General features: G+C 41.1%; 1 protein-coding gene across 1 annotated transcript; it reads right to left on the bottom strand.

Moving 5' to 3' along the window:
• Positions 1-15,705: 15,705 nt before the first annotated feature.
• MAP10 (microtubule associated protein 10) lies at positions 15,706-18,720 on the bottom strand. Its single transcript, XM_006212358.4, has one exon. It carries the CDS (start codon positions 18,690-18,692, stop codon positions 15,969-15,971), a length of 2,724 nt encoding a protein of 907 aa, XP_006212420.2. The 5' UTR covers positions 18,693-18,720; the 3' UTR covers positions 15,706-15,968.
• Between the last annotated feature and the right edge of the window lie 4,489 nt (positions 18,721-23,209).

The raw sequence follows: 23,209 nt of genomic DNA on the forward strand, positions 1-23,209 counted from the left end.
AGTGATTCAAGCTTTCAGAAGGTGGAATTCAGAGAAATTTACTGTCTTCTCAGGAAATACATATTTAAACCCCCTAATACAGAAAAATCTCTTTGAGGAAGGCCGTTTTGTGCTTAGCTTTGCAAAGTGAATCTTTCAAGCTATTAAGCGAGACAGAAGGTCATGCTGACTCTTTATTCCAGATCATTCATTCTGTTCCGGCCAGCGTTTTGCAAGATGAAAACCGTGCACTTTGAAACAGGAGGAAGGCCTGAGCATTTATAAATAAGGGGGATCGTGAACTCGGGTAAGCCCTCTGACCCCAAGGGAGCATTCAGGCAGCAACATAAACATATGTCACAGACAGGTGGAATTACCCTTCACTCCCTACATTGCCCCAAAGCTAAGCAAAAAATAATAGAATAAATATTTTCTTCTAACTTGAGATGATCTCCGGTAGTTACTTTCCAATGTTACAAAAGGAGCCAACACTAGAAGCTGAAATTCAGTCAAGGATATTCTGAGCACGTTATTATAATCATCTGCTTAATTATCTGGATCTTACAGTGAACGTAAACCACGTGACAGCAGGGACAGTGTCTGACTGGCTTCTTGCGTATCCCTAGTGCCTTTCACAGCATCTGATACGTGGTGAGCAAATGAGTGATGCTGAGAAATACTGAGAGCTGGTACCTTGCCTAGAGGTAGCTGGACTATTTAACAACTCACAATTTACACTGCTTAAGCATCAGGACAGACAAAAAGAAAAGCATGTGGCTTATTCATGTGACTATATATCTCTTCAAATTGTCCTTGTAGTAGGAGATCTCATATTCAAAACGGGATATATGAATTTTTAGCATGTAGGATTTTGTTTTTGTTTTTCCTTCTATTCTGAACTCCAGGATCTCAGCATTAGGGAAATGTGTAGGGAAAATATTTAAAGGAAATTTTCTGGACATAGTGCCAGGAAAATTCAACTGAAGGAGAAAGTTTTCCCCACTGGGAGTTACATATACTGTTATCAGAACTTAGAAAATAATAAGCAAAGTGCATTTTAATTGGAAAAAAATCACTTTTCCCCAGCAATTCTAACTTTCAAAATATGTATAGGAAGAAATTCAGAACTAAGATAGATTTTAGTGAGCGAGGCAAAAACTGATTTGGGAAATCTCACGTCAGTTAACCTGAAATGGAAACTGGTATGCCTGAAAAAGGACACAGTTCATAGAAGACAATAAACTTAGGCTTCTATTAACCCAAGAAACAGAGAAATAAATCTATCATGATCTACCCTTCATATTGAGGGAAAAGGAAATCTAAATCTTTTCCAAAATAGGAATTTGTTTCAAAAGAGCCAGATGGAAGTTTTGGTGTCATTATATATTGATGCAAAGAAAGCACAAATAGTAGACTGTTTGGGAAAAAACAAAAACAAAACAATTATTCTCTCCCTGTGTCCACACCCCCTTGCAATGTAGATTTGCAGCTCCTTGCGTAAGTGGCAACGTCTCTTTTCCCACCCCTTGAATCTCACCAGAACTTATGATTTGCGTCAACAAGTAGGATGAGGCAAATGTACCACAGTCCCAGTTCTGAATCTAGTACCAAGAGGCTTTGCCCCATTCTGTCTGTTCTCCTGGAACCTTGCTGCACCTTGAGCACCGGCTGGGGCGTTCCTGCTGAATGCTGGGAAGTCACGTGGCAGGAAGCCAAGGTGCCCCAGAGAACTGAATCAGGCAGCCTTTTTGGAAGGTGATTTGGCAATATGTCTTGAATTTTCAAGTGCCTGCATTGAGTGCTTCTTGAATTTTATTCTTAAAATCTTACATATATACATGATGATTTATCAACCTCATTTCAAATACTAAAGTTAGGGAATCAATTGGAATGTTCCTTAACAAGGGAGGAGTTTGAAAAACATACTATGGTATATCCATATAATGGAATACTAAGTAGTCATCAAAATTATTGTCCTTACATACGTTGACATGGAAATTCTGTCACATTGTTATTATTATTATTAAATGAAAAAAGAATACAGAGAATATAATTAGGATTATTTCATTTTCCTAATTTAACAAAAACAAAATCTCTACATAGAGAAATTGTCTAGAAAGATACATGTTAACATATCAGTGATTATCTCTGGGGATGGGATTCCAAGTCATTTTTCATTTTTCATTAACACATTTCAATCATTTAATGTTAAACAAAACATGTACTGCTTTTCAATTCTGAAAAATCCATTCTAGTTTTGAAATAGCATTAGCCTCTTTTATTTTATAAGGCACAGTATCAAACTACATTGACCTGATTTCAAACACAGTTGTTGACACAAACAAGGAAATGTACTTCTAATTTTCTGAAGTTTCTTCAGAATTAGTAAATACCTCTAATTTTAAATGGGTATAAAATTCAGAGGTTTACTTTTTTTTCCTCAGAAATATCAGAGGGACAGTTTTTCAGACACCAGGAATGGCCTGGAAATAGCAATATATTAAAAAATAATTTTCAGCATTTCAAACAGAAGTGTTTGCTCCAGAAGAACTAAGGAACATTCATCATGGCAGAGATTTAGTTTTCCATTTTAATCAAATTGAGAGAAATTTTTCAGGTCTTTGTAGGATGCTTGAAAATGAAGAAGGAATTTATAAAAATGAGTCAAAAGCAATAAATAATAAAGTGCCTGCTGTATACAAGAATTGTTTTGGTTGCAGTAGACAGACCTCCCAACCCAAAACTGTCTTGAGTTTTTCTAAAGTGAGTTTACTTAAGCATTATATGTATCCAAGAATTAATTCTTTTCAGATGTGTGAGTGGGACCCAGATTTCTTGTTTCTCTGAGTGCTGGCTCCACCTCCAGGAGGCTCTCTCCTGACTGCTTCCAAGATGGCTTCCAATACACTTCATCATTCACGCCTGGTGGGAAAAAGAGAGTGTTTCTCCCAGAACCATTTAAAAACATTTCCTGATGTGGGATCATATGCCCATCCGATTACTGTGGCCTGGGAGAGGAAACATGCTTGTTGTTTTAAACTAGCAGTGGGATTAAGGTCATCAAATCTCGTTACTCAAGAGCAGGGGTTGAGGGGCTTCCCTGGAGGAAAATTATGGTCAATATTTTATCCAAGGAAATGGGAGTGATTCTGAGTAGCAAGATGAATAGATGTTCACGACAGCCCTCCGGAAGATTATTTACACAATAAAAGAAGTTTCAAACACATCCTTAGCCACAAAATTTATCACCTAGCAGTGAGGAATAAAGTGCAGACACATACAAAAATCATTGTAGTTGAAGACTGAGCACGCTAAGTGGTAAGTTCATTGTACAAATACCAAATGGTCTCAGAAGAGAAGACATTGCTGCATGTTTGGATAATTAGCCAGACATCACCCCTTCATCCAATGGTTCTAGTAATAGCATGATGATTTAAAATACCCCTGCCCAATCCAAGTGTTTTGTTTTTTTGGATTCTTGACTTTTTGACCACATTGTTAAGTGATTAGTCTTCAGGCCTCAGACCAAAGATCTGAGGCTCTGAAATAATTTTTCTGTGATTGCAATAAAGGTAATAATTTGATTACCATTTGAAATGCTTTTCCATTGGGTTTTCATGTCTTTTTTTTTCTTTTTTCTTGAGCATTTGTAATGGAAAACATCTTTGTAATTATTCCCAAGTGCTGAAACTTTAATCTCCATTGTGTAATTGAAATTTCCTCTGCAGCTAAGTGGTTTTCCTGAATCCTCAACAGGCTAAGAACATCTAAGTGTTGATCATTCCTTCAAGGGGAAAAAGAGAAAATACATATATAGTCTATTTCTCTCTCTGTCTCTCTCTCTCATTAAGAAATCTCTCTCTTTTTTGTTAAGAAACTCATCTTTTCAGTTTCCATTGCCGTTTGTTGTTGAACCTCTTAAGGAAAACACTGTTTTTTCCCCTACTTGGATATTTTAAGTCTCTATGCATTGAACAAATATTTATCAGACTCAATTGTGTACCAGAATACAGAATACAAAGAGCTGTATTAAAAACTGCGCACATGGCAGTGAATAGAATATAAGCATGTCACAGAAAGTTTATAGTTGAACGAAGAAGACAGAAAACTAGGAAGAACAGAGACAAGTAGAAAAGGCTGTTACCCTGAACAATTTTTCTTGTAATATAATCTAGAGGCATCAACAGGGTGCAATGACAGGAAATAATGGATGTGGGCGAGGTGGAACACGTAAGCTAACTGGATAGGATCGTCCTAAGGCCTCTCTGGGGAAATGATGCGTCATCTGAAACATGAAGGATACACAGGCGCGTGCACAGAGCAGAGTACCACCGTTCGGTGTAGGGGATCACAGGTTCCCTTTAAAGGGAAAAGCATGAACAAAGGTCCTGAGGCATGAATGGGTCACCACGTTCAAGGAGCAATGGGAGAACGGTGTGCCTGGAGCATCAAGGGACAAGCTGGAGGGCGGTGTGAGGTGAATTTGGAGAGGCAGGTAGAGGTCCGATTGTACAAAGCCTTGTAGGTCTGTGACGAGGAACTTGGATTTTACTCAGAATCTAAGAGAACACCATTAGTGAGTTTTAAGCAGTGAAGAACTATGATGTGACTTCTGTTTTCAAAAGATGACTTTGTCTGCTATGCAGTGAATAGACTGAAAGAGGCAAGAGTGAAAATGGGGAGACCGGTAAAGAGTCCCCATGAGGAGATAAATGGCTCATTTCAGGATGTGTGTAGGAAGCAGCATCGATGGGGCGGATCGGGGTGGGAGGTGAACAGATGGGATGATGATGCTGTTTTCTGTCCGGAGCAACCAGAGAGGTGGTGGTGATTTACTGTGGCTGGGCCATCCCATCAGCCAGGGTCTTGGCAGTAAACAGAGGCTGCATTCAAACAAGGTAACTGAGGAATGTGGAATGAAGGAACTAATTACAAAAATGTGGCAGAGTTAAGAAAGCCCACAGCGATAGTGAGGGGCCTGGCACCAGCCACGCCAGGAGCCATCACCGTCCTCAGCCCTGAAAAGGGCAAGGAACTCAGAGACAGTAGAGTTGTAGCCACAGCCACAGACGGATGCCCCGTAAAAACCGTGACCTTTCTACACCAAATGCAGCCTCCAGCAAACCTGCCAGCCTCCGAGGGAGTCAGGGGACCCAGTATCCCAGTGTTCCTCTCCCACAGCCCTCCAATCTGCTGCCAGTGCCTTCCCCTGATGGACCCAGAACAGAAGCTGGAATCCAGTCCATCTGTGGATGCACGCCACGGAGGTCGAGAGTGGATATGAAGCTGCAGACGGAGAATGTCCAACACATACAGTTAATACTGGAATTGTTTTAGGGGGCAGGAAGCAAGTCATGTTTTGTACCTTCTAAATTGGGGATATTCTTCTGAGATGGGAACTCAGCAGAGAGGTTTGTGCTGGAGATCAAAACTGGGACATCATCACCATCTAGGCGGTTTGAGAAGCAATGGAGAGAAGAGATACCTAGAAGGTTTAAGAGTGACCAAGAAGCAGCACAGGAGTTCAGATGCTGAGTAAAAGGAGCCTAAAAGAAGATGGGTTCCGAGAGTCCAGGAGAGCAGGAGAAAATCCAAAAAAATAGGACGGTGAGGAATTCAAGAGAGGAGAGTAGAGGGATTTCGAGAAACAAAGTGGGCAAGTAGACTGAGTACACCCCGGAGGTCAGTAAGGTGGATCCGGAAATGCGCCCACTGGAGTCAGTCAATTCTCAACTCTTTTACTTTTCAAAATTACTTAAAAGCTTTAATTAAACATTTGAGCACATTTTTGGCAGTATAAAAAGTACAGTACATTTTTTAAGCTTTAGGAAACGACCATCCACTGGGTTTTTTTAATCACATAAAATCAGGTCCCCCAAACCATCTAAGCAATAAATTCTACCACAAAGAAATATCATGCTTGAATAATTTCACAAGCAAATTTTTGCTGACCCTTAAAGGCCAGATCACGCCTATCTCATCCAAACCAGTTCAGAGAACAGAAATAGTTCCATGATTTATTTTTCACGGCTCTTATAATCCTGATATGAAAAGTAGGTAAAAACAGTACGAATAAAGGGCAATTACAGATAATATATTGGCAAATGAAATACGGCAATATATAAAGTAGAATGCATCAGGACCAAGACAGGAGGGCCATTTGGCATTGGAAAATCTCCTACTTTTATTCACCACGTGACCAGAGTAGAGACAAAAAAGCACGTGATTAGCTCAACAGATAAAGAAAAGTGTTTCATGAAATTCAAGACATACTTATGATTAAGAAATCAAGTTCAACGCTAACAATGTAAGCATTAAAGGGAACTTCCTCCTAAAGCATATCTCTCTAGCACCTGCAGTGAACGCCATATATGAGGGTATAGTCGTGAACTATTTGAAACATTCCTTCTAAAGTCAGAAGTAAGAGAAGGGTGCTTATAATCACTGCTTCATTTAACACTGAGGAATCCAGTTCTAGGCCGAAATCTGATGTGTGTTCTTTTAGCATCCCTACTCCCCCCACCCCTGCCCCTTGGCAATTACCAAAGCTTTACGTGGCAGGACACAGGCGGGAAAGCTGCCCTCCCCACATCAGACGTGATGCACAGTCAGGAAGGAGGGAGTTGCAGTCAAGGACTCAGCCCCTTCCCGGTCCCTCACAGCACCCATATGCAGAGCTGTATTCTTCCCCCAAACGCCTGCATTTGGAAGCCACCTGACTGAGGGTCTTTCTCAGGTGCCTCTTCCAAGACCACCTGGGCTTGGAGACACTTGGCTCCACTCTGACTCAGTACTCAGCACTGTCCCAGCCCATCCCCATCTCTCCTCCCCTGGCCATCCTGGGTCCATAAATGGCAGGAGCCTTGGAGGGGGTGGGGAGGAGCTTCCACTGGGATGGGATGATTCTCCTTTAGGCTGGTACATCTGACCCCCACCCAGTGCCGTTCTTTGGGGAAAACTAAGCACTGATGGAACTAGCCCCCTTTTCTGTTTAGACTCTTGCTTATACTGTGGCAGTAGGGCCTGACTTACTGTAATTCTGTCTTGTTTTTATTGACGATCTTGTCACTTGACCATTCAGCTCAGTTCTTGATAAACAGTGGACAAGAAGAAGTCCTTGCCAACACAATATACTTCTTTTCCTTCCCCTCAAAAAAGACGTATATAGAGTTGCGAAACTGTAAATGTGATTGTCTACATAGAAAAGCCAAGAAAATCTACAGACAGAACATAAGAAAAAAGAAGAGCTTAGGAAGGGTGCTGGAATTAACCTCAATGTACAAAAATCAATACCAGCAACCAGCCAATTTGAAATATACACTTAAAATGGTCCATTCACAATAGCAGCGAAACACACAAGTTACTCAATTAAAACACAGTGTATAAACACAACACCTGACCAAAAAACAAAAAATTAATGTGTTCTTGAAGCTTTAAAAAGAGCTTAAAGCTATAGGATGTTTATGGAGACCCAATATCATGAATATGTAAAGTTTAGCAAATGAATCTACAAATTCCATGCCCTGTAAGCTGATCCTAAAATTCATGGAAGTAAAAGGACCGAGAATAACCTAGAATAGCATTTTCAAAGCGTGGATTCAGGGATCCCTGAGACCCTTTTGGATGGTGGGGGTGGTCCATGAGGTCAAAACTATTTTTGTAACAATACTGAGAACTTATTTGCCTTTTTCATTCTTGTTCCCTCACTTGGGTGGAGTTTTCCAGAGGCGACATGACAGGTAATATTACAAAAGACTGAATGCAGGAGCAGATATGGGAATATGGCTGTCTTCTGTTAAGCCAGACATTGAAGAGATCACAAAAGTATCAAACAATGCCATTCCTATAACCTTTATGTTTTGAAATATTAGTTATTTTTATTGAAAAATGTTACTCATGTTCATATGTGATAGGTTTACTCACATCACTTTTACATGAATCAAGACTACACATTTAAAAACTTCGCACTTTCAAATTCTAGTCAATATTGACAAAAATAATCCATTAAACAAAAGCTCTTTGCAGTGCTCAATAATTTCCAAGAGTGTAAAAGCTTCAAAAAGCTCGAGAACTGCCAGCTTAGACAATATAAAAAAAGAAGGGAGTGGACTTGTCTTTCTAGGTATCAATACTTATTGTAAAGTTATGACAGTTAAACATGGCAACAAAAATGTCTAGTATTTACCAAGTTTCGTGACAGCATATGAAGAGAGGGGCATTCTCACCTGCTGCTGGTAGCACAGTAAACTGGTTCAACCACTTTGGAGAGTGATTTGGCGATGCTGAAGGTGCGTGTAGCGTAGAACCTGGCCATTCCAATTCCAGGCATAAAACCCAAAGGAAATTTGAGCGCATGTGCACAGAGGGACAAAAATATTCGTTGCAGCATTGTTTGTAGTAAGAGAAGTCTGCAAGCAACCTGTATGCCTCACCGTGGAAATGGAAAGGGCACAAACTAACCAGAGTGACAGTTACCCCTTGGGAGGGACGGCAAAGAAATGGGAGAGGAAGCAAAGGGGCTGTCAGTGGTAGCAGTATGTTTTGTTTATGAGAGAGGGAACAAGGGTTCTGTTAGAGGGGGAGGGAGAGAGAGAAGTGGGGGGGCTGCAAGCATGGCACAAAGCCAGCTCGGGCTTACATCTGGGTGATGTGCACATAGGACTTTGTTGTATTACTTATTCTTCTCAATGTTTAAAATATTTACACAATAAAAACAAGTGAGAGGGTCCACAGATTCGAGATCAAACACATTCATTTACATTCTTGTTCTGTCAAATGCACGCGGTGAAACTGGCTGCCTCTAAAAAGAATGTTGAAAATTTAAATGCAGGTACCAAGTGGTCTAAATCCGCACCAGTCTAGCTCTTCCTAACACTCTGAGAGTGTCAAAGGAAGTTTTATTTGTTGTGAGTTTTATAACGAAGCTATTTCAAGAAATACACTCTAAGCACAGAAATCAGAGTATTTCAGTCTTCTGGTGCTTCTTAGAGGTGCCATATGTTGTAACGGTTGTCGGCCAGGAAAACATCCGCTATACAAGTGCACCCAGGACTCTGAGGGGTCGGCTTGCATAACCCGTCTCGAGAGTAAATTCAGAGAACAAGGGTGACGTCAAGAATGTGCAGGGTATCTCCCTGGTCTGTGGTCATCTCCATTCCTAACCCAGGTGGACCTAAGGATAATCAGCCAAACGTGTACAAGCTAGATGCCACAATAAGGGAAAATCTCACAAAGGTAAGTTTGAGCAAAGGAGCTGAACACAGATGTGTGCATGATCAAGTGGGACTCATCTAGGTGCTGGGGTTTGGGACAGCATCTCCCTTTGTGAGGGTCAGGCAGGGGAAACAGCACTGAAGGGGCGCCTGAGGAGGCTGCCAGGATTGCAGTTGGCTGTGGCTTCTGGATCTGGAGCTGTTACACCAAAGTGATACTTTGGGAAACTCACCGGGCCCCACAGTTGTCATTTGTGCACTTTTATGTATGAATGTTATACTTCAATGAAAATCTGCATAAAACACATACTACACAAAAGTTTACAGGGAGACAAGGAAAGGAAGAGGGGGAAAGAGAGATTAAAGGAAGAGAGAGATAAAAATGAGCTAAGGAAAAGGAAGAGATAACTGTACCAACAACTGGCAGCAAGCAGTTACAGAAAACAAACGCCGACATCTGTATCTGAGCTATCTGGCGGCTAACGTAACAGATAACCTGACAGGCGATATACCTTCTTGTGTGGAATAAAAACAAAAATGTTCTTCAGGAAGATGAGCCTCCCCTGGTACTAAGCTTCCTTCTGAAGCTGTATGTCCACGGACGTGGAAAAGTAAGCAATGGAAACTTAGAATGACTCAGAGCATCGATGAACCCATTCTGGCTTGAGGAGAAATTTAAAGGTTGATGTTACCAATCGGCTAACCAGGCTGGAAAAAGTCTGCATTATTATCAGATTCTGAGAAATAATAATAGCTAACATATTTTGATAGTTATCAAGGATCATGCTAATCACTTACCTACAATATTACCTCATTTAATCCTTAAAATCCTATGAGATCAATACTATTGATTTCTCCATTTCACAGACGTGAAAATCAGTCCCAGACAGACTTGCCTAAGGTCAAGGGGTGAGTGGGTGAGCCAGGAGACTGTAGGTCTTTTTGACCCTAAACACAAACGCCTTCCCTGTGGCACAGACAACCAATTCTCCTATCTTGCAATCAGTTAATTTTTTTGGTCAGTGTTTTCAGTATGAATGTTCTAGAATATCTGCTAGACACACAATTTGGGTTTGCTATGTTTCCAGTTTGACACATGAAGTGGCACGTTCTAATGCAAAGACTCTCAAGTAGGAGCAAGAGACTAGCAAACTCCATTTTGGGGGCCCACATTCCTTACTTATAAAATGAAGGAGGTGACCTACATTTATATTTATATAAGTATAAATAGATTTATATTTATATTTATCTTCTAGCTCCAAATTCCTATGAATTCAAGCTTTCTTCTCTGACTGTTAATTGCCCAACAACTTCACCTGCTTTTCAATGCCACACTGGGATTCATGACAATATAATCATATTCTCAGCATAAAGGTGGGTACTTCCTTGTCGATGCAGACATTTGGTTTAGTAAAAACAACTGAGTTAGAAGAGAAAAATAAAATACACAGAAATAATAGGGAGGGCTAAGGTACAGGACAGTTTTATAATATTTAAAATTGGAATTTTATCTAATTATGGACTACTGCTATCCAGTGTTACTCTGGAAATAAGTATTGAAGGAACACTAACTTCCTAGGATTTATTTAACAAGAGCCTTTCAGTTTTCCTATGAAAGTGAGAAATCCATTGGATGTGGAAAACAGCCTCAGTTTTCCCATCTGTATCAGTGACTCAGAGGGCTCTCCTGGGGAGGAAGTGAGCCAGTGGCAGTTCTTCACCAGCGGTAAAATGCTATCCAGCGTCAGAAGGCATTAGCATTAAATTAATGACAACAATGGAGACCATGTAACCAAAATACCTTTTTTTTTCCCCCCAGCAATCTTATTTTCCAGTGAAAAGTAAGGCCATCATTTTAGTGAAATCACACCTCTTTACACTGATTCTTAGAGGCTGACAGTGGAGCTCACACCGTGATCAGTGAAGTAGGATCAGTCCCCAGGAATCACATACTCCAGAGAAGGCGCACAGGGACGCAAGGCGGCTCCATCTGAAGGTAAAAGCTGAGCCCCCCTAGGACCTGGCTTCTGGCTGTCACACAGAGTATCAGGGATTCGGAGTACTTTGCTGACAAGATGCCAACATTCACACTTGGAACTTTTTCAGATGAGAAAAATCTTTTCCCTCAGGTTAACAAATACTGTCCCAAAGTACTTGGAAATATTCTTAAGAATTCTGGATACACAAGCAATAATTTTTTTAGATCAACTCTTTTGACAACAGGTCTCTCCACATCTAAAGCAATCCATCATTTTTCTTTAATGTCATTCTGAGCCCAGAATTCAGTCCCAATTCACTCCACAGGGCTGACACCAAAATCACACGTTATGAAATATGGTACTCCAGGCAGCTGATGGGTGTGGCGCTCCCTGTAATTGAACAGCCTCCCTTAAAGAAACAAAAAGGCTTCCAGGAGAGAACAGCTGCAGGAGAAATCTCTGGGTGGAAAAGGGGCTGGATCTCTTTCCTTGGTTTTTCAGTCGCAGACCCTGGGGGTACCCTGCTCCTCCTTTACGGTTTCAGCTCAGTTATGAGCCACAACCAAATCCAGTTCCTGCTGCTTTTACAGCTCTACTGCAAGAGCCTTCAAAAAGGCCTACATTAAAACCAGGAAGAACACCAAAAACAAACGAATAAAACATACGGTATCCTTAATAGTCAAGCTCGCAAATACAGGTTTCTGATTGTGTAATAACGAACTCATTTGCTGACTCGTGGACCCGTTCCACTCCACAGACTTTCCTTCCAGCCTGTGACCTTGAGCTGTTGTCTCCTGCGCTGTGACTCAGGCCTGCTCCTGGGCAAACACAAACATTCCTTATTAAAAGCCAAACCTTTCCGCAGACTCCTGCTGCCGAGGGGTCTCCTACTCGGTTACAATGTCAGGTAGAAAGCTTGTTTTTAACCTTCTGGAAGGAAGAGTTGATTTCCTGACTGAGGTTTTATTGAAAATATATCCCCCGAGGGTGGAATACAGATACCAGTACATCCTTGTAAGATTAAACCCGCCCCCAATACTCATTCGCACGTTCACCGTTGTATACGCTAGATGCGTGTTGTTGGACTCAATCCCCACGCAAATCCTATAACGAATAATCTCAAAAAATAAAAATAGCATGACATGATCAAAGATGCAAACACCATTCATCTGTCTCACTTTAATTTGCCACTAGGGTTAGTGGTCTCCCCCATTAAACTGAGAAAGACGCTATTAATGTTTTGGTGTCAAAAGCAAAAATACTAGTTTTTCTCCCTGGTCCCAACACCTCTCCTAGTAGATAACCTTTAGGCCAGCCCCAGCTTCCCCATCACACTCAGGGTTCGGTTTCTACCCTCCGAGGCCCAGGACCTGCTCCTTCCAGAGGCCTGCCGAGTGAACCTGGAATTTCTCTCGGGCTCTGTTAGGAAACACCGTCTCCTCCCTCTCCAGCAGCACCCCCCTGGGCTACGCTGAAAAGGACATTTCAGTCCATTTTTCATCAACCTAATCCCATCTGCTTTGCTCTTCCAGAAGTTCCTCCAACTGTCTTTTGTCGACCCCCAGCATTTTCCTTGTTCTCCAAGGCTACTCTGGGCTCATTCTTATTGTTACATCTCCTCTCTCTTTTCAGTAGGACTTTGAAAGGACCACAACTTTTCCTTAATACACAATTTTGAAGCAAAAACTCTTATCTGAGTTTTCTACTTTTCCCCCAGAATTTATATACATTATTTGTATAACAGAGATTTAAGAAATGCTTGGAAAACAAGTAAATTCTACTTCCACTATGGCTTGGCACTCCAGCCTAATAACGCTCAACCCAAGCCTGTTACTTCCTGTTATGACAGTTAGATCTCCGGAGAAAAACATTAAATAAGCCTTGGTCCTTGACCAAGTAAGTTCTCCTTGTTTTAGGTTAAAAGTGAGAAGAGAAGGATGCGGCAAGTCTCATAAACTGTCATTCTGTACAAAGTCTCTAGATAAGGATGGCTGTATCTCTAGGCCCAAGGACAGTTTATGACCAGACAAATATAAATATTATTTATCTCATTTCAGTGTTGCTTTGTTATGAAATTGCTTTGCCTTGCCAGCGACACAACGTGATAATTAAAAATTGATTTTTTAAATTTATAGTCTTGACCTATATGCTCGCAACCAAGAAAAGTTTGGTTCCTACTTGGATTCCAAAATAAATGCACTGCTTGTACAGGCAGAAAAATGAAATTAATTGGGACGTGAAGGGGTGGCTCTCCACAGAAAGGCACAAGCACATGAGAGTTCAGTGGCCTTGTTCTTAGTTTCTAAAGTCGTCGACAGCACGCATACGACAGGGGGAAAACCCAGCACGCTGGATGTTCGCATCCGCACAGTCTTCTTCACATCTGCTTACAGTGAGGGTTCAAAGGACCTGCCGCCACCGACAGCGGCCTCCCAAGCGCAGGTGTTCACACTGCACAGAGGTCGGCCATGGCTCCATTTCCGTGGCTCAGGCCCATTCAGCTCTGCCTGCAGCAGTGAAGGTACCCAAGCTACTCAGAAAGGCTGGGTCGCACTAGCTTAATTTTACACACAATTAAATGACAATCTCCCTTATTTATGACCCTGAAATGCTATTTCATGTTTCAGTGATTTTAAGCAATTAAAGAGATAAATGAGACTTCAGGAGTGGTACCTCTTATGAGTCTTAAAGACCTAAGTTTATACATTGTAGAATTAAAACATGGAATAGAATTTGAAGATAGGATGCAAGCAGGAAGTCCCAACTATGCAAAAACAGGTATTTTCACTAGAGTTAAGCTAGAAAAACCAATACCACAATTCTAGAAATAAGCATTCATGGAATGACTCAAAGAGAAGCTTATTCACTCACTCAATTTTGTGATTTAAAGTTCATTAGTTCTTTAGTCTTTGTTGTACCTTAAAGACACTGAATTCATCATTTCCCTCACCTGTTCTCATCAGACGACTTTAAATAAAACATTTTTAAAAAAATTATTTCTCTGATGATTCTGATATTGCTTATATTTTGTCTCCTCCATAATCATGGAAAACTGGTAACAATTTATAGACCACATTGACGTCATTTGAATATCTAGCTACAGCACCTACCACTAAATTATTTTGATTTTGTGACATGATATACTATCTACATTACATTTACCACAAAATTAAGATCATAGTCATTAGCCGTTAAAAACAGTTCATATTTCAGAACTTTCTGTACCTCTACATAACTATTCCAATAACTTAAAATATTCAAACCTTACTGACTACTTACTGGTGCTCATTTATAAATTAAAATACTCTATTGTTTCTACTGCTTAGGACTTTACTATTATGCTTGGCATTTGAAGCTCCCTGTAATCTGGGACTTTTCTTACTCAACAAATCTTCTTTCTACCACTCTGTATTATGACTCTACCATTCTAATCAAGACAAGAGTTTCACAGTCCCACGAATACATCATGCTTAGTCTCAGCATCGATCTTTTATTCATTTTGTTCCTTTAAAATATACTATCCTCACCTCTTACCATCTATCTAAATTCTATTATTATGGTCATTCAAAAGATAACACTTACATAACTATTTACTTACTTCTAAAGGAAGGAAAATTAGGGTCTTACCTCATACATCCAAAACTATTAGTTATATTTAAAAAAGTGTAAAAATTAAAAATATAACATAGATAGAAGAAAACATTTGTAAATATTTGAACACAGAGTGAGGTCTAAGTATAAAATCACTGGAAGAAATTACCACCAGACTTCATAAACACAAACTTTCATACCCTAAAAATAACTATTGAACAAGCTGAAATGACAATAAATTGAATTTGCATACGAGAAACTATACAAGAAGACAATTTTTTTAGGTCCCTTCTCTGAATACTTCAGAGAAGACCTCAAGGATGCCGATATTCAGCGAAACAAAAATATTACCATCAAATAACCATGTCTCCAAAAGGACATCTTTAGGACTTCTGGTTGTTTTTACTGCTTAATTCTAATCCCTCCCGTTAGATATTTTATGTGCATGGCCATCATTTCTTTGTTCAACAAATGTTTTTACTGCACCCCAGCCACATGCCAGAATCTGTGCTACATACTAAGACCATATCCGTGCACAAAACAGAGACGGTTCCTTCCATTACAGAACTCAAGCCTATCATAAGCGAAACATTAGTCAAACAATCACACAAACACCAAAATTGTGATTTAAAAAAACATACAGAGAACTGTGACAGCATATAAAAAAAGACTTCACCTATTGGAGATACGGAATGTGCATGTGTCCAGGAAGATTCCCCTAAAGAATATTTATATAAAACAGTAAGCTCTTATAACTGCCAGGGCTACGTCCTACATTCTTCTGCACCTTTCTGTAAGGTAAGTCTTACAGAAGTCAGTCTTCTATATTTGTGAAACAATTTATCTCCATTAAAATTTGAGGCTATCCTTCTTAACTAGCCTTTTTTCAATGGTGTGTATGAAGTCAGCTTTAGGGTGATTGATACTTTGGGATACTTAATAGAGACAGTTTAAGAAGATATTTTTATTCTCATAATATTAAACAACTTAAATCTTACCTAGGTTATAAAGTGGTTTCATGATCAATCTTGTCAGATTTAACGGCAGAATACTATTTAAACACCGAAGGAATGACAAACACATATTCTTAAAATGAATTATTCACATAAATTTATGTAATGAAAATAATGTAGAGCTATTAAAAACTGTTTCACTAACAGCATACACAGATTATAAAACATTAAACATTATTTAAAAGCACATATTTTTACACTGTATATCCTGGAAGTTTATTTATTACTAATTCGCAAATATCTTTGCATTGCTTGGAAATGTTTAGTGAATAAATGTCATCATTGTCTTCTTCAAAGTGATCTGAAGGGCTGCTATCCAGGACATTAAGTTCTAGTTCTGACAAATTAGAAGGCAGATAAGAACTCACTTGAGATGTTCGAGGTGACTGGCTTTTTTCTGAGGACTTGCGATCAGTTCTTGACTTAAGTTTAGTAGAGATGTCTTGATCCCTCTTTGTAACTTTAGAATTATGCATACTATTTTGGTCTATCTGGTTTTCTTTTTCCTCAGTCCAATGGGATGAGGAGAAGTCACTGGTAGAGACATAAGATGCTTCCTCCAAACTTCTACCTTGAGTCTTTGAAATATGGAATCTTTTATGTGAGAGCACTGGTGATCCAGCTGAAAAAGGTGGGCTAAGAATAGAACTCTTCTCACTGCCATTTTTCCTCATGGACGGTCTTGTTTCACTAGACTGACTCGTATGTTGACTGTGTCTCCTGTCATGAGCTTGTAAAATTCTGCTGGTGTCTTCAGAATAGCAAGGGCTGGTGAAGTCACCTGAAGACTTTAGTTCTGAGATGCTTTTGGAGCAACTGCTTTTACTTGGACTATTTTCACTCCTATCAGCAGTAGGAATGTCATTATCAGTAACTTTGCCCTGCCTGTCACCTATTTCTTTACCTACTATGATTTGGTCAACAGCTGCATCCTGCTGGAAAACAAACAGACTTGGGGCTTTCATTTCCACTTTTCCTTCCACCATATTTGTATGGATAAACCTTTCTGAGACAATGGAGTCTGCAGGACTCACGATTTCTTCCAATAAATCATTACTGGTTCCATTTTCACCACAATCAACTGTCTTTTCAGTTGCACGTTTCAGCTGAGTTTCTTTAGTCGTGCTGGGGTCATCAAAAGCAACACTAACTTGCTTTGAGGTACCACTATTTTCAGCAAAAGATGCATCTGATTCTAAATACTTATCTTTAGGCAGTTGATGCGGCTTCTGATGTTGCTCTGCAAAATTTACTACCTTAACTTTGGATGATGAAATTCTGAGTTTTGCACCTAATATCTGTGCTTGCATTTTTCTATACTGTTCTCTCTTTTCATGTACTACCAACATACCAGGATTTGTTTGCTTTAAACGCAATCTTAGCGTATTTGTTAAGCCATAAAGTAGTTTCCCCCTTGGAACTCTTTTTTGGGGGGTACCACCTTTCTTTTCAAAACATTTAGCTTTCTTAAGATTTTCACTTTTGTTCTTTGTATACAGAAGACTCCCTGACTTTTCATTTTCCCCCACAGAAAGCTTATCCTTAGATTCAGATGTACATGTGGATTTAGCAGAAGATTCTGGTGACTTCTTATCTTCAGTTCTATATAACCAGGCTAAGTGAGGATGTATATGAGTAGGGCTTGCCACGGGTTGGGTGTATAACAGGGACAATTCAACCAACAAAGCATTTAATAAAGGCAGCTGCCTTATAGTATTAATTCTATTTTGTTCAGTTTGAGAACGGTCTGTAGTTTGATTACTTGCTCCCATATCCTGAACGTGTGAAGGATTTATAAGCACTGGAGGCCTCTCATGTGCTTCAGAATTTGTATGTTCTAGAGGGTTAGTATGTGCTGGGGGATTTACAAGTTTTCCTGCCAGAAAAGTACCATCCAGTTCCTCAGTTGCATTCAGTTGGGGCTCAATGGTGATTTTACCCTGTTTAGGAGGTGTCTTTTTGTGGCTCAGATGCGTGTAATACAGAGGAGGAGGGCAAATTATGTTGGTTTCAACATCCAACTCTGTGACTTCCTGATTTGGGGGGCTAACACTTTTCTTGCTGCTACCACTTGAACAAATAACACAGCTAGTTTTGCCATTCTCCACAGAACCCGTGTTATCAGAGTCGGTCTTGCTGTGGAAAACTTTTTCTTTCAAATCCTTCTGTGCCCCTGAGATTTTTACGTCCACCAGAGGCTCATCAGCATCTCTTGGGCTTGGCTCTGAGTTTGGCAGCTGCAGCTGCTGTCTCCCCGGCAAGGTTTGGGAACTGACCTCTACTGCTTTCTGCACCTCTGCACCCGCCACTCCACCTCCTGTGGAAGTGACTGGCCGCTCCAGATGGCCCAGCAGACTGCTTCCCAGATCGGTCAGGCGGTAGCCCAGGGCAATGTCCCCAATCCGCTTCCCCTCCCGGTCATGCAGAGGGAAACTCCCTCGATGGCCCTGCGAGCAGCCGGAGGCGGCGGGCCCCAGGACCTTGTGCACCGCGGCTGCCAGCGAGATGCTGCAGGCTCCTAGGAGCTGCGGGGCGGGAGTCGGGCGCCCGGGGGGCAGCTGCAGCAGCAAGGTGTAAAGCGGCGTCCGAAGCAGCAGGCGGTGCAAGGTGGCGCCGTGCAGGCGGAACAGACAGGACTTGCCGCGACCGAAGCTGACCAGGCCGGGCCGAGGTTCCGGGGCGGGGGCGGCGGGGCCGCCGGGAGGGTAAACCAGCAGCGTGGGGAAGTCCAGCAGGCGGAAGGCCACGGCGGGGCACAGGCCACGCGAGGGCCGCGGCGGCGATGCCTCCTCCTCCTCCTCCGCCTGCTCCTGCTCTTCCACCGCGACCGCGGGCGGCGGCAGCAGCCCGGCTTCAAGGCGTACCCAGTCCACAAGCAGCTCCAGCGAGAACAGCCGCTCGGACAAGGGGGCCGCCATTGCTGCCGCCGCCGCCGACCTGCCCGGGTCTCGGCGAACGGGAAGCCGGAGCCCTCGGTTCTCGCGAGAAACAGGAGGAAGCCGGAGCCGGTCCTCCTCTCTCGCGAGACTTGAGGAGGCGCCGGGCTGTGGCTGCGCTGTGAGTTTGGGCTGTTACGTGCGTTTTTGTTTTTGTTTTTTTGCTTTCCTGACTTAAATTAACACAGTGCTTATGATAAGACCGAGGCTATGAATGCAAAAAAAAAAGTTCATATTTTGGTTTTTGTCACGTTTTATCACTGCGGGTCCCATGCAATTTTGGAGTCAGGTCAGATCTATGAGAGGAATGTTGAAAGTAAAGCAGGACTCCCTTCCCAAACCCCAGGCTAAAGAAAGCGGGTAACTGCCCACAGTCAGCCTTCCCTGCTGCTGGGCAGCCCCAAAGATGATAACGCTGCTCGGAAGCAGTGGGAGCGTCCGAGTAAATTGTAATGGTACTGAGACACACACAGCGAGTGTGGCTGCATTTCCAGCTGAGCAGTCACCTCCTGTGAGAGTAACGTTAATGATTCCAATTCAACAAAACTAGTACATCTACGTAAACACGGGGATCGGGGAGGCCCGGCACCCCTACCCCAGGAGGTTCAAGGAGACACACTTCTCGATAAGCCAGCCAGCTAGGATGAAGCTAAGGATAATCCGTGGAGCGCCCAGAATGGCCATAGCAAGGAATTTGGACTTTATTTTGTATAAGTTCTTTTGAGTTCATAAGTGTGATTCTGTCAATGTTTGGAAACTAGCAGTACAAATACAAAGGGTAGATTCTACCAATTCAGAGCAATCCTTTTGGGAGGCTATTGCTGTGGTCTAAGTGAGAGAATTGTGGCCTGGCTGTGATCAGGGCCAGTGGAAAAAGGAGTGACAGATACAAGAGTCATTTGTGATCGCAGAATTTAGAATTTGGTGATCATGAAAGAGCAGTTATGGGTGAAAATTTTCTGCTACGGAAGGAGAAAAAAATTGTGGAGACACAGGTTTGACTTTTAAGTTACTTTGCGTTTTGGGGATATATAGACTTTGAGATGCCTATCAGACATGTGAATATGTTCACCTTTAGACAGCTTTATAATTTGTAGTTAAATTATATGGCATTGAAGCTCAAAAGAACATTGTAAAGCGCAAGAATTCTGGATGGGGGGACTTGGTGCTTTAGTGTGAATTTGTGAGGGAGGCTTCATTGTAGTAAAAAAAATAGGCGAGGGGGAAGGGTATAGCTCAAGTGGTAGAGCACATGCCTAGCATGCACAGTTCCTGGGTTCAATCCCTAGGACCTCTAAAAAAATAGTCAATAAATAAACCTAATCCCCCCCCCAAAATTTTAAAAACATTAAAAAAAAATAGGTGATACTGCTCATGGCCTTGAGATCTTTCTACCTACTTGCAGAGGAAGCATATATCAAGTGGCATGCTTAATAGATGGATGTCATAGAGCAATAAAAAATGACATGTTCACAAGTGAAAAGCAATGAGGTATTGAGTCCACATGTGCCAGAGAAACACAGTAGATAAAATTCCTTGTAGAAAACATCCTGCAGTAAGTCTTTTGAGGAAGGTTAATAATGTAGGGGGTAGGGTACAGCTCAGTAGTGGAGTGCATGCTTAGCATGCAGGAGGTCCTGGGTTCAATCCCCAGTACCTCAGTTTAAAAAGAAAGAAAGAAAGAAACCTAATCCCCCCCCAAAACAAAACAAAACAAAAGCCAAAATCTAAATAAATAAATAAATAAATAAAATTTTAAAAAATAATGTGGAATATTAGCCCTTGCACATCTGTTGTATACGGACAGGAAAATCAATGTGTCTCTTCCATTAAGACATGCCTTCTATAATGTGTAAAGTTTCTACAGGAATAATAAATTCTCTGCCCAGACACTCTACATCCCCAGTGTTACAATTACATGCATAATATTTTATCATTGAAAGTAAGTAATGTTAAATGTAACGAGTGAAACTTTAGCTGTGATAACTAAAAATGAACTTATTTACATAACAGAAACTGACTCACAGACATAGAAAACAAACTATGGTTGTGGGCTGGGGAGTAGGGAGGAGGAGGAAGGGATAAATTAGGAGTTCAAGATTTATAGATACTAACTGCTATGTATAAAATAGATAAACAGCAGATTTCTACTGTATAGCACAGGGAACTATATTCAGTATCTTATTGTAACCTATAATGAAAAAGAATATGAAGGGGAATTTATGTATATATGTATATGTGTGTGACTGAAACGTGATGCTGTACACCAGAACTTGAGGCAACGTTGTAAATTGACTACACTTCAACTAAAACAAAAAAAAAGTGGGGAAAAAAAGACAAAGAGAAAATATAAGTGAAAATTATACATTTAACATGTCAATTTTCCATTTTTCTCAGAATATGTTATTAAACCAGTTAGTAATATTGATGAATGATGTATTAGAACTTAAGAAATAAAACATTACAATACAAAAAAACAAAAAAAAGAGATAGTTTATCTGAAAGAAGCCTCTTCTTTCCATCTGTAAAAGTTGCTGTGCTCTATATTCTACCTTTCACGCAGGAGCCGGTTGTTTTTGGCACAGGTAAAGGCAGGGCCAGGCCTATGAGTTGATGCACATTAACACTTTGAGATAGAAATCGTCCATGTGGTGTTAACAAGTTTGAATTGTACTGTGAGGGCAGTGGGAGGCCATTGTAGGGTGGTCTGAATTAGGATATTGGCAGTAAGCATGGAGAGGAATGAATGGTATCGAGAAATATTTAGGAGACTCATAGAACTGGTTGATTGATTAGACTGGTGAAGAGTGAAAGAATGGAAGATGAAGCCCAGGTTCCCACTCTAGGCAGTTAGGTAGATGGGCTAAATAAAAAGAAGCAGGGGTTTTGGAATTGTTGTTCGTCAGGGAGGTGAGGGAGGCCAGAAGGGAGAACTCTTGAGTTTCATTCTGGTGTGTTGAGTTTGAAGGATGTGATGTACATCCAGGTAGAAAGGTCTAAGTCAGATGTGTGAATCTGAAACTTAGATGAGAGATCTGGGCCAGAAATGTAGGTGTAGGAGACATCAAGATGGAGACAGTGACCCAATTTTCTCATTTAAGACCTGAAGAAGTATAGTGATGAGACAGTATTTGGATGCCACTGCACATCTGGTCAAAATCCAGCACACCGACAACAACAAATGTTGGTGAGGATTTAGAGCAAAAGGAGCCCTTATTCATTGCTGGTGGGAGTGTAAAATGGTACAGCCACTTTGAAAGACAGTTTGTCAATACCTTAAAAATCTAAACATACTCTTACCAAAAGATCAAGCTCTCATGCTCCTTTACCCAAAGGAATTGAAAACTTACATTCACACAAAAGCCTATACATGGATACTTATAGCAGATTTATTTATAATTGCCAAAATGGCAACCAATCAATCAAGATGTCCTTCAGCATATTAATGGATGAACAAATAGTGGTACATCCAGACAATGGAACATTACTCAGTATTAAAAAGGAATGAGCCACTAGATCATGAGAAGACATGGAGGAACCTTAAATACATATTACTAAGTGAAAGAAGCCGATCAGAAAAGGCTACATAGCGAATGATACCAACTATATGACATCTGGGAAATGCAAGCTATGGAAATGGTAAAAAGAAAGTCAGTGGTTGCTAAGGAGTCTAGGGGAGAGGGAGGAATGAAATGATGACCCACAGAGGATTTTTAGGGCAGTGAAATACTCTGTGTGACACTAAGTGAAGGATACATGCCGTTACGCATTTGCCCAAATTGTAGAATGTACAACACCCAGAGTGAACCCTGATGTAAACCATGGACCTGGGTGATAATGATGTGTCAGTGTAGGTTCATCAATTGTAGCAAATGCATCACTCTGATGGGAGACGCGGATAATAGTGGAGAGGGGAGGATGTGCTTGTGTGGGGCCTGGGGGTGTGTGGGAACTCTCTGCACTTTCTGCTCCGTTTTTCCTTGAACCTAAAACTGCTCTAGAAAATAAAGCCAATTTAAAAAAAAGCTAATGATGAGGTAGAAGGTTTAATTTAAAAAAATCATTAAAAAGCTAATGCAAGAGATAATTCTAAAGGAAAATAGGAAATGCAACCTGCAACCTGCAACCTTGAAAAACAGAAATATGAAAAAGGCCAGGTTAAAGCCCGTCCTCTTGATGGAAGTTCAAAACCCTTTACAAATGCGTGTCAGGCATGGCCAATCTGGGAACCTCAGATTGCTTGAGAGACAGACTGGGTTTCCAGATGCAGAACTCTGGTCTTTGGGTTCTCCTCCGTCGTCTTCTGAAGGCTTGTATTTCAGGGTTCTAGGTGCATGTTACACTCCTGGAGCAAGATCTCAGAAGCAGACTGCCACAGTCATTCACTCAGGCCTAAGATAAAAGCCTAAACAGAAAGATGCCATGCCCCAGGGCCCGAGTAGAGGCTCCTGGAATCTCAGCCACATCTCCCTCCCTCTCCTAACTGGGTTACCAAGGGG

This window comes from Vicugna pacos, chromosome 11 (assembly GCF_048564905.1).
Source record: "Vicugna pacos chromosome 11, VicPac4, whole genome shotgun sequence".
NCBI classification, from domain to species: domain Eukaryota; kingdom Metazoa; phylum Chordata; class Mammalia; order Artiodactyla; family Camelidae; genus Vicugna; species Vicugna pacos.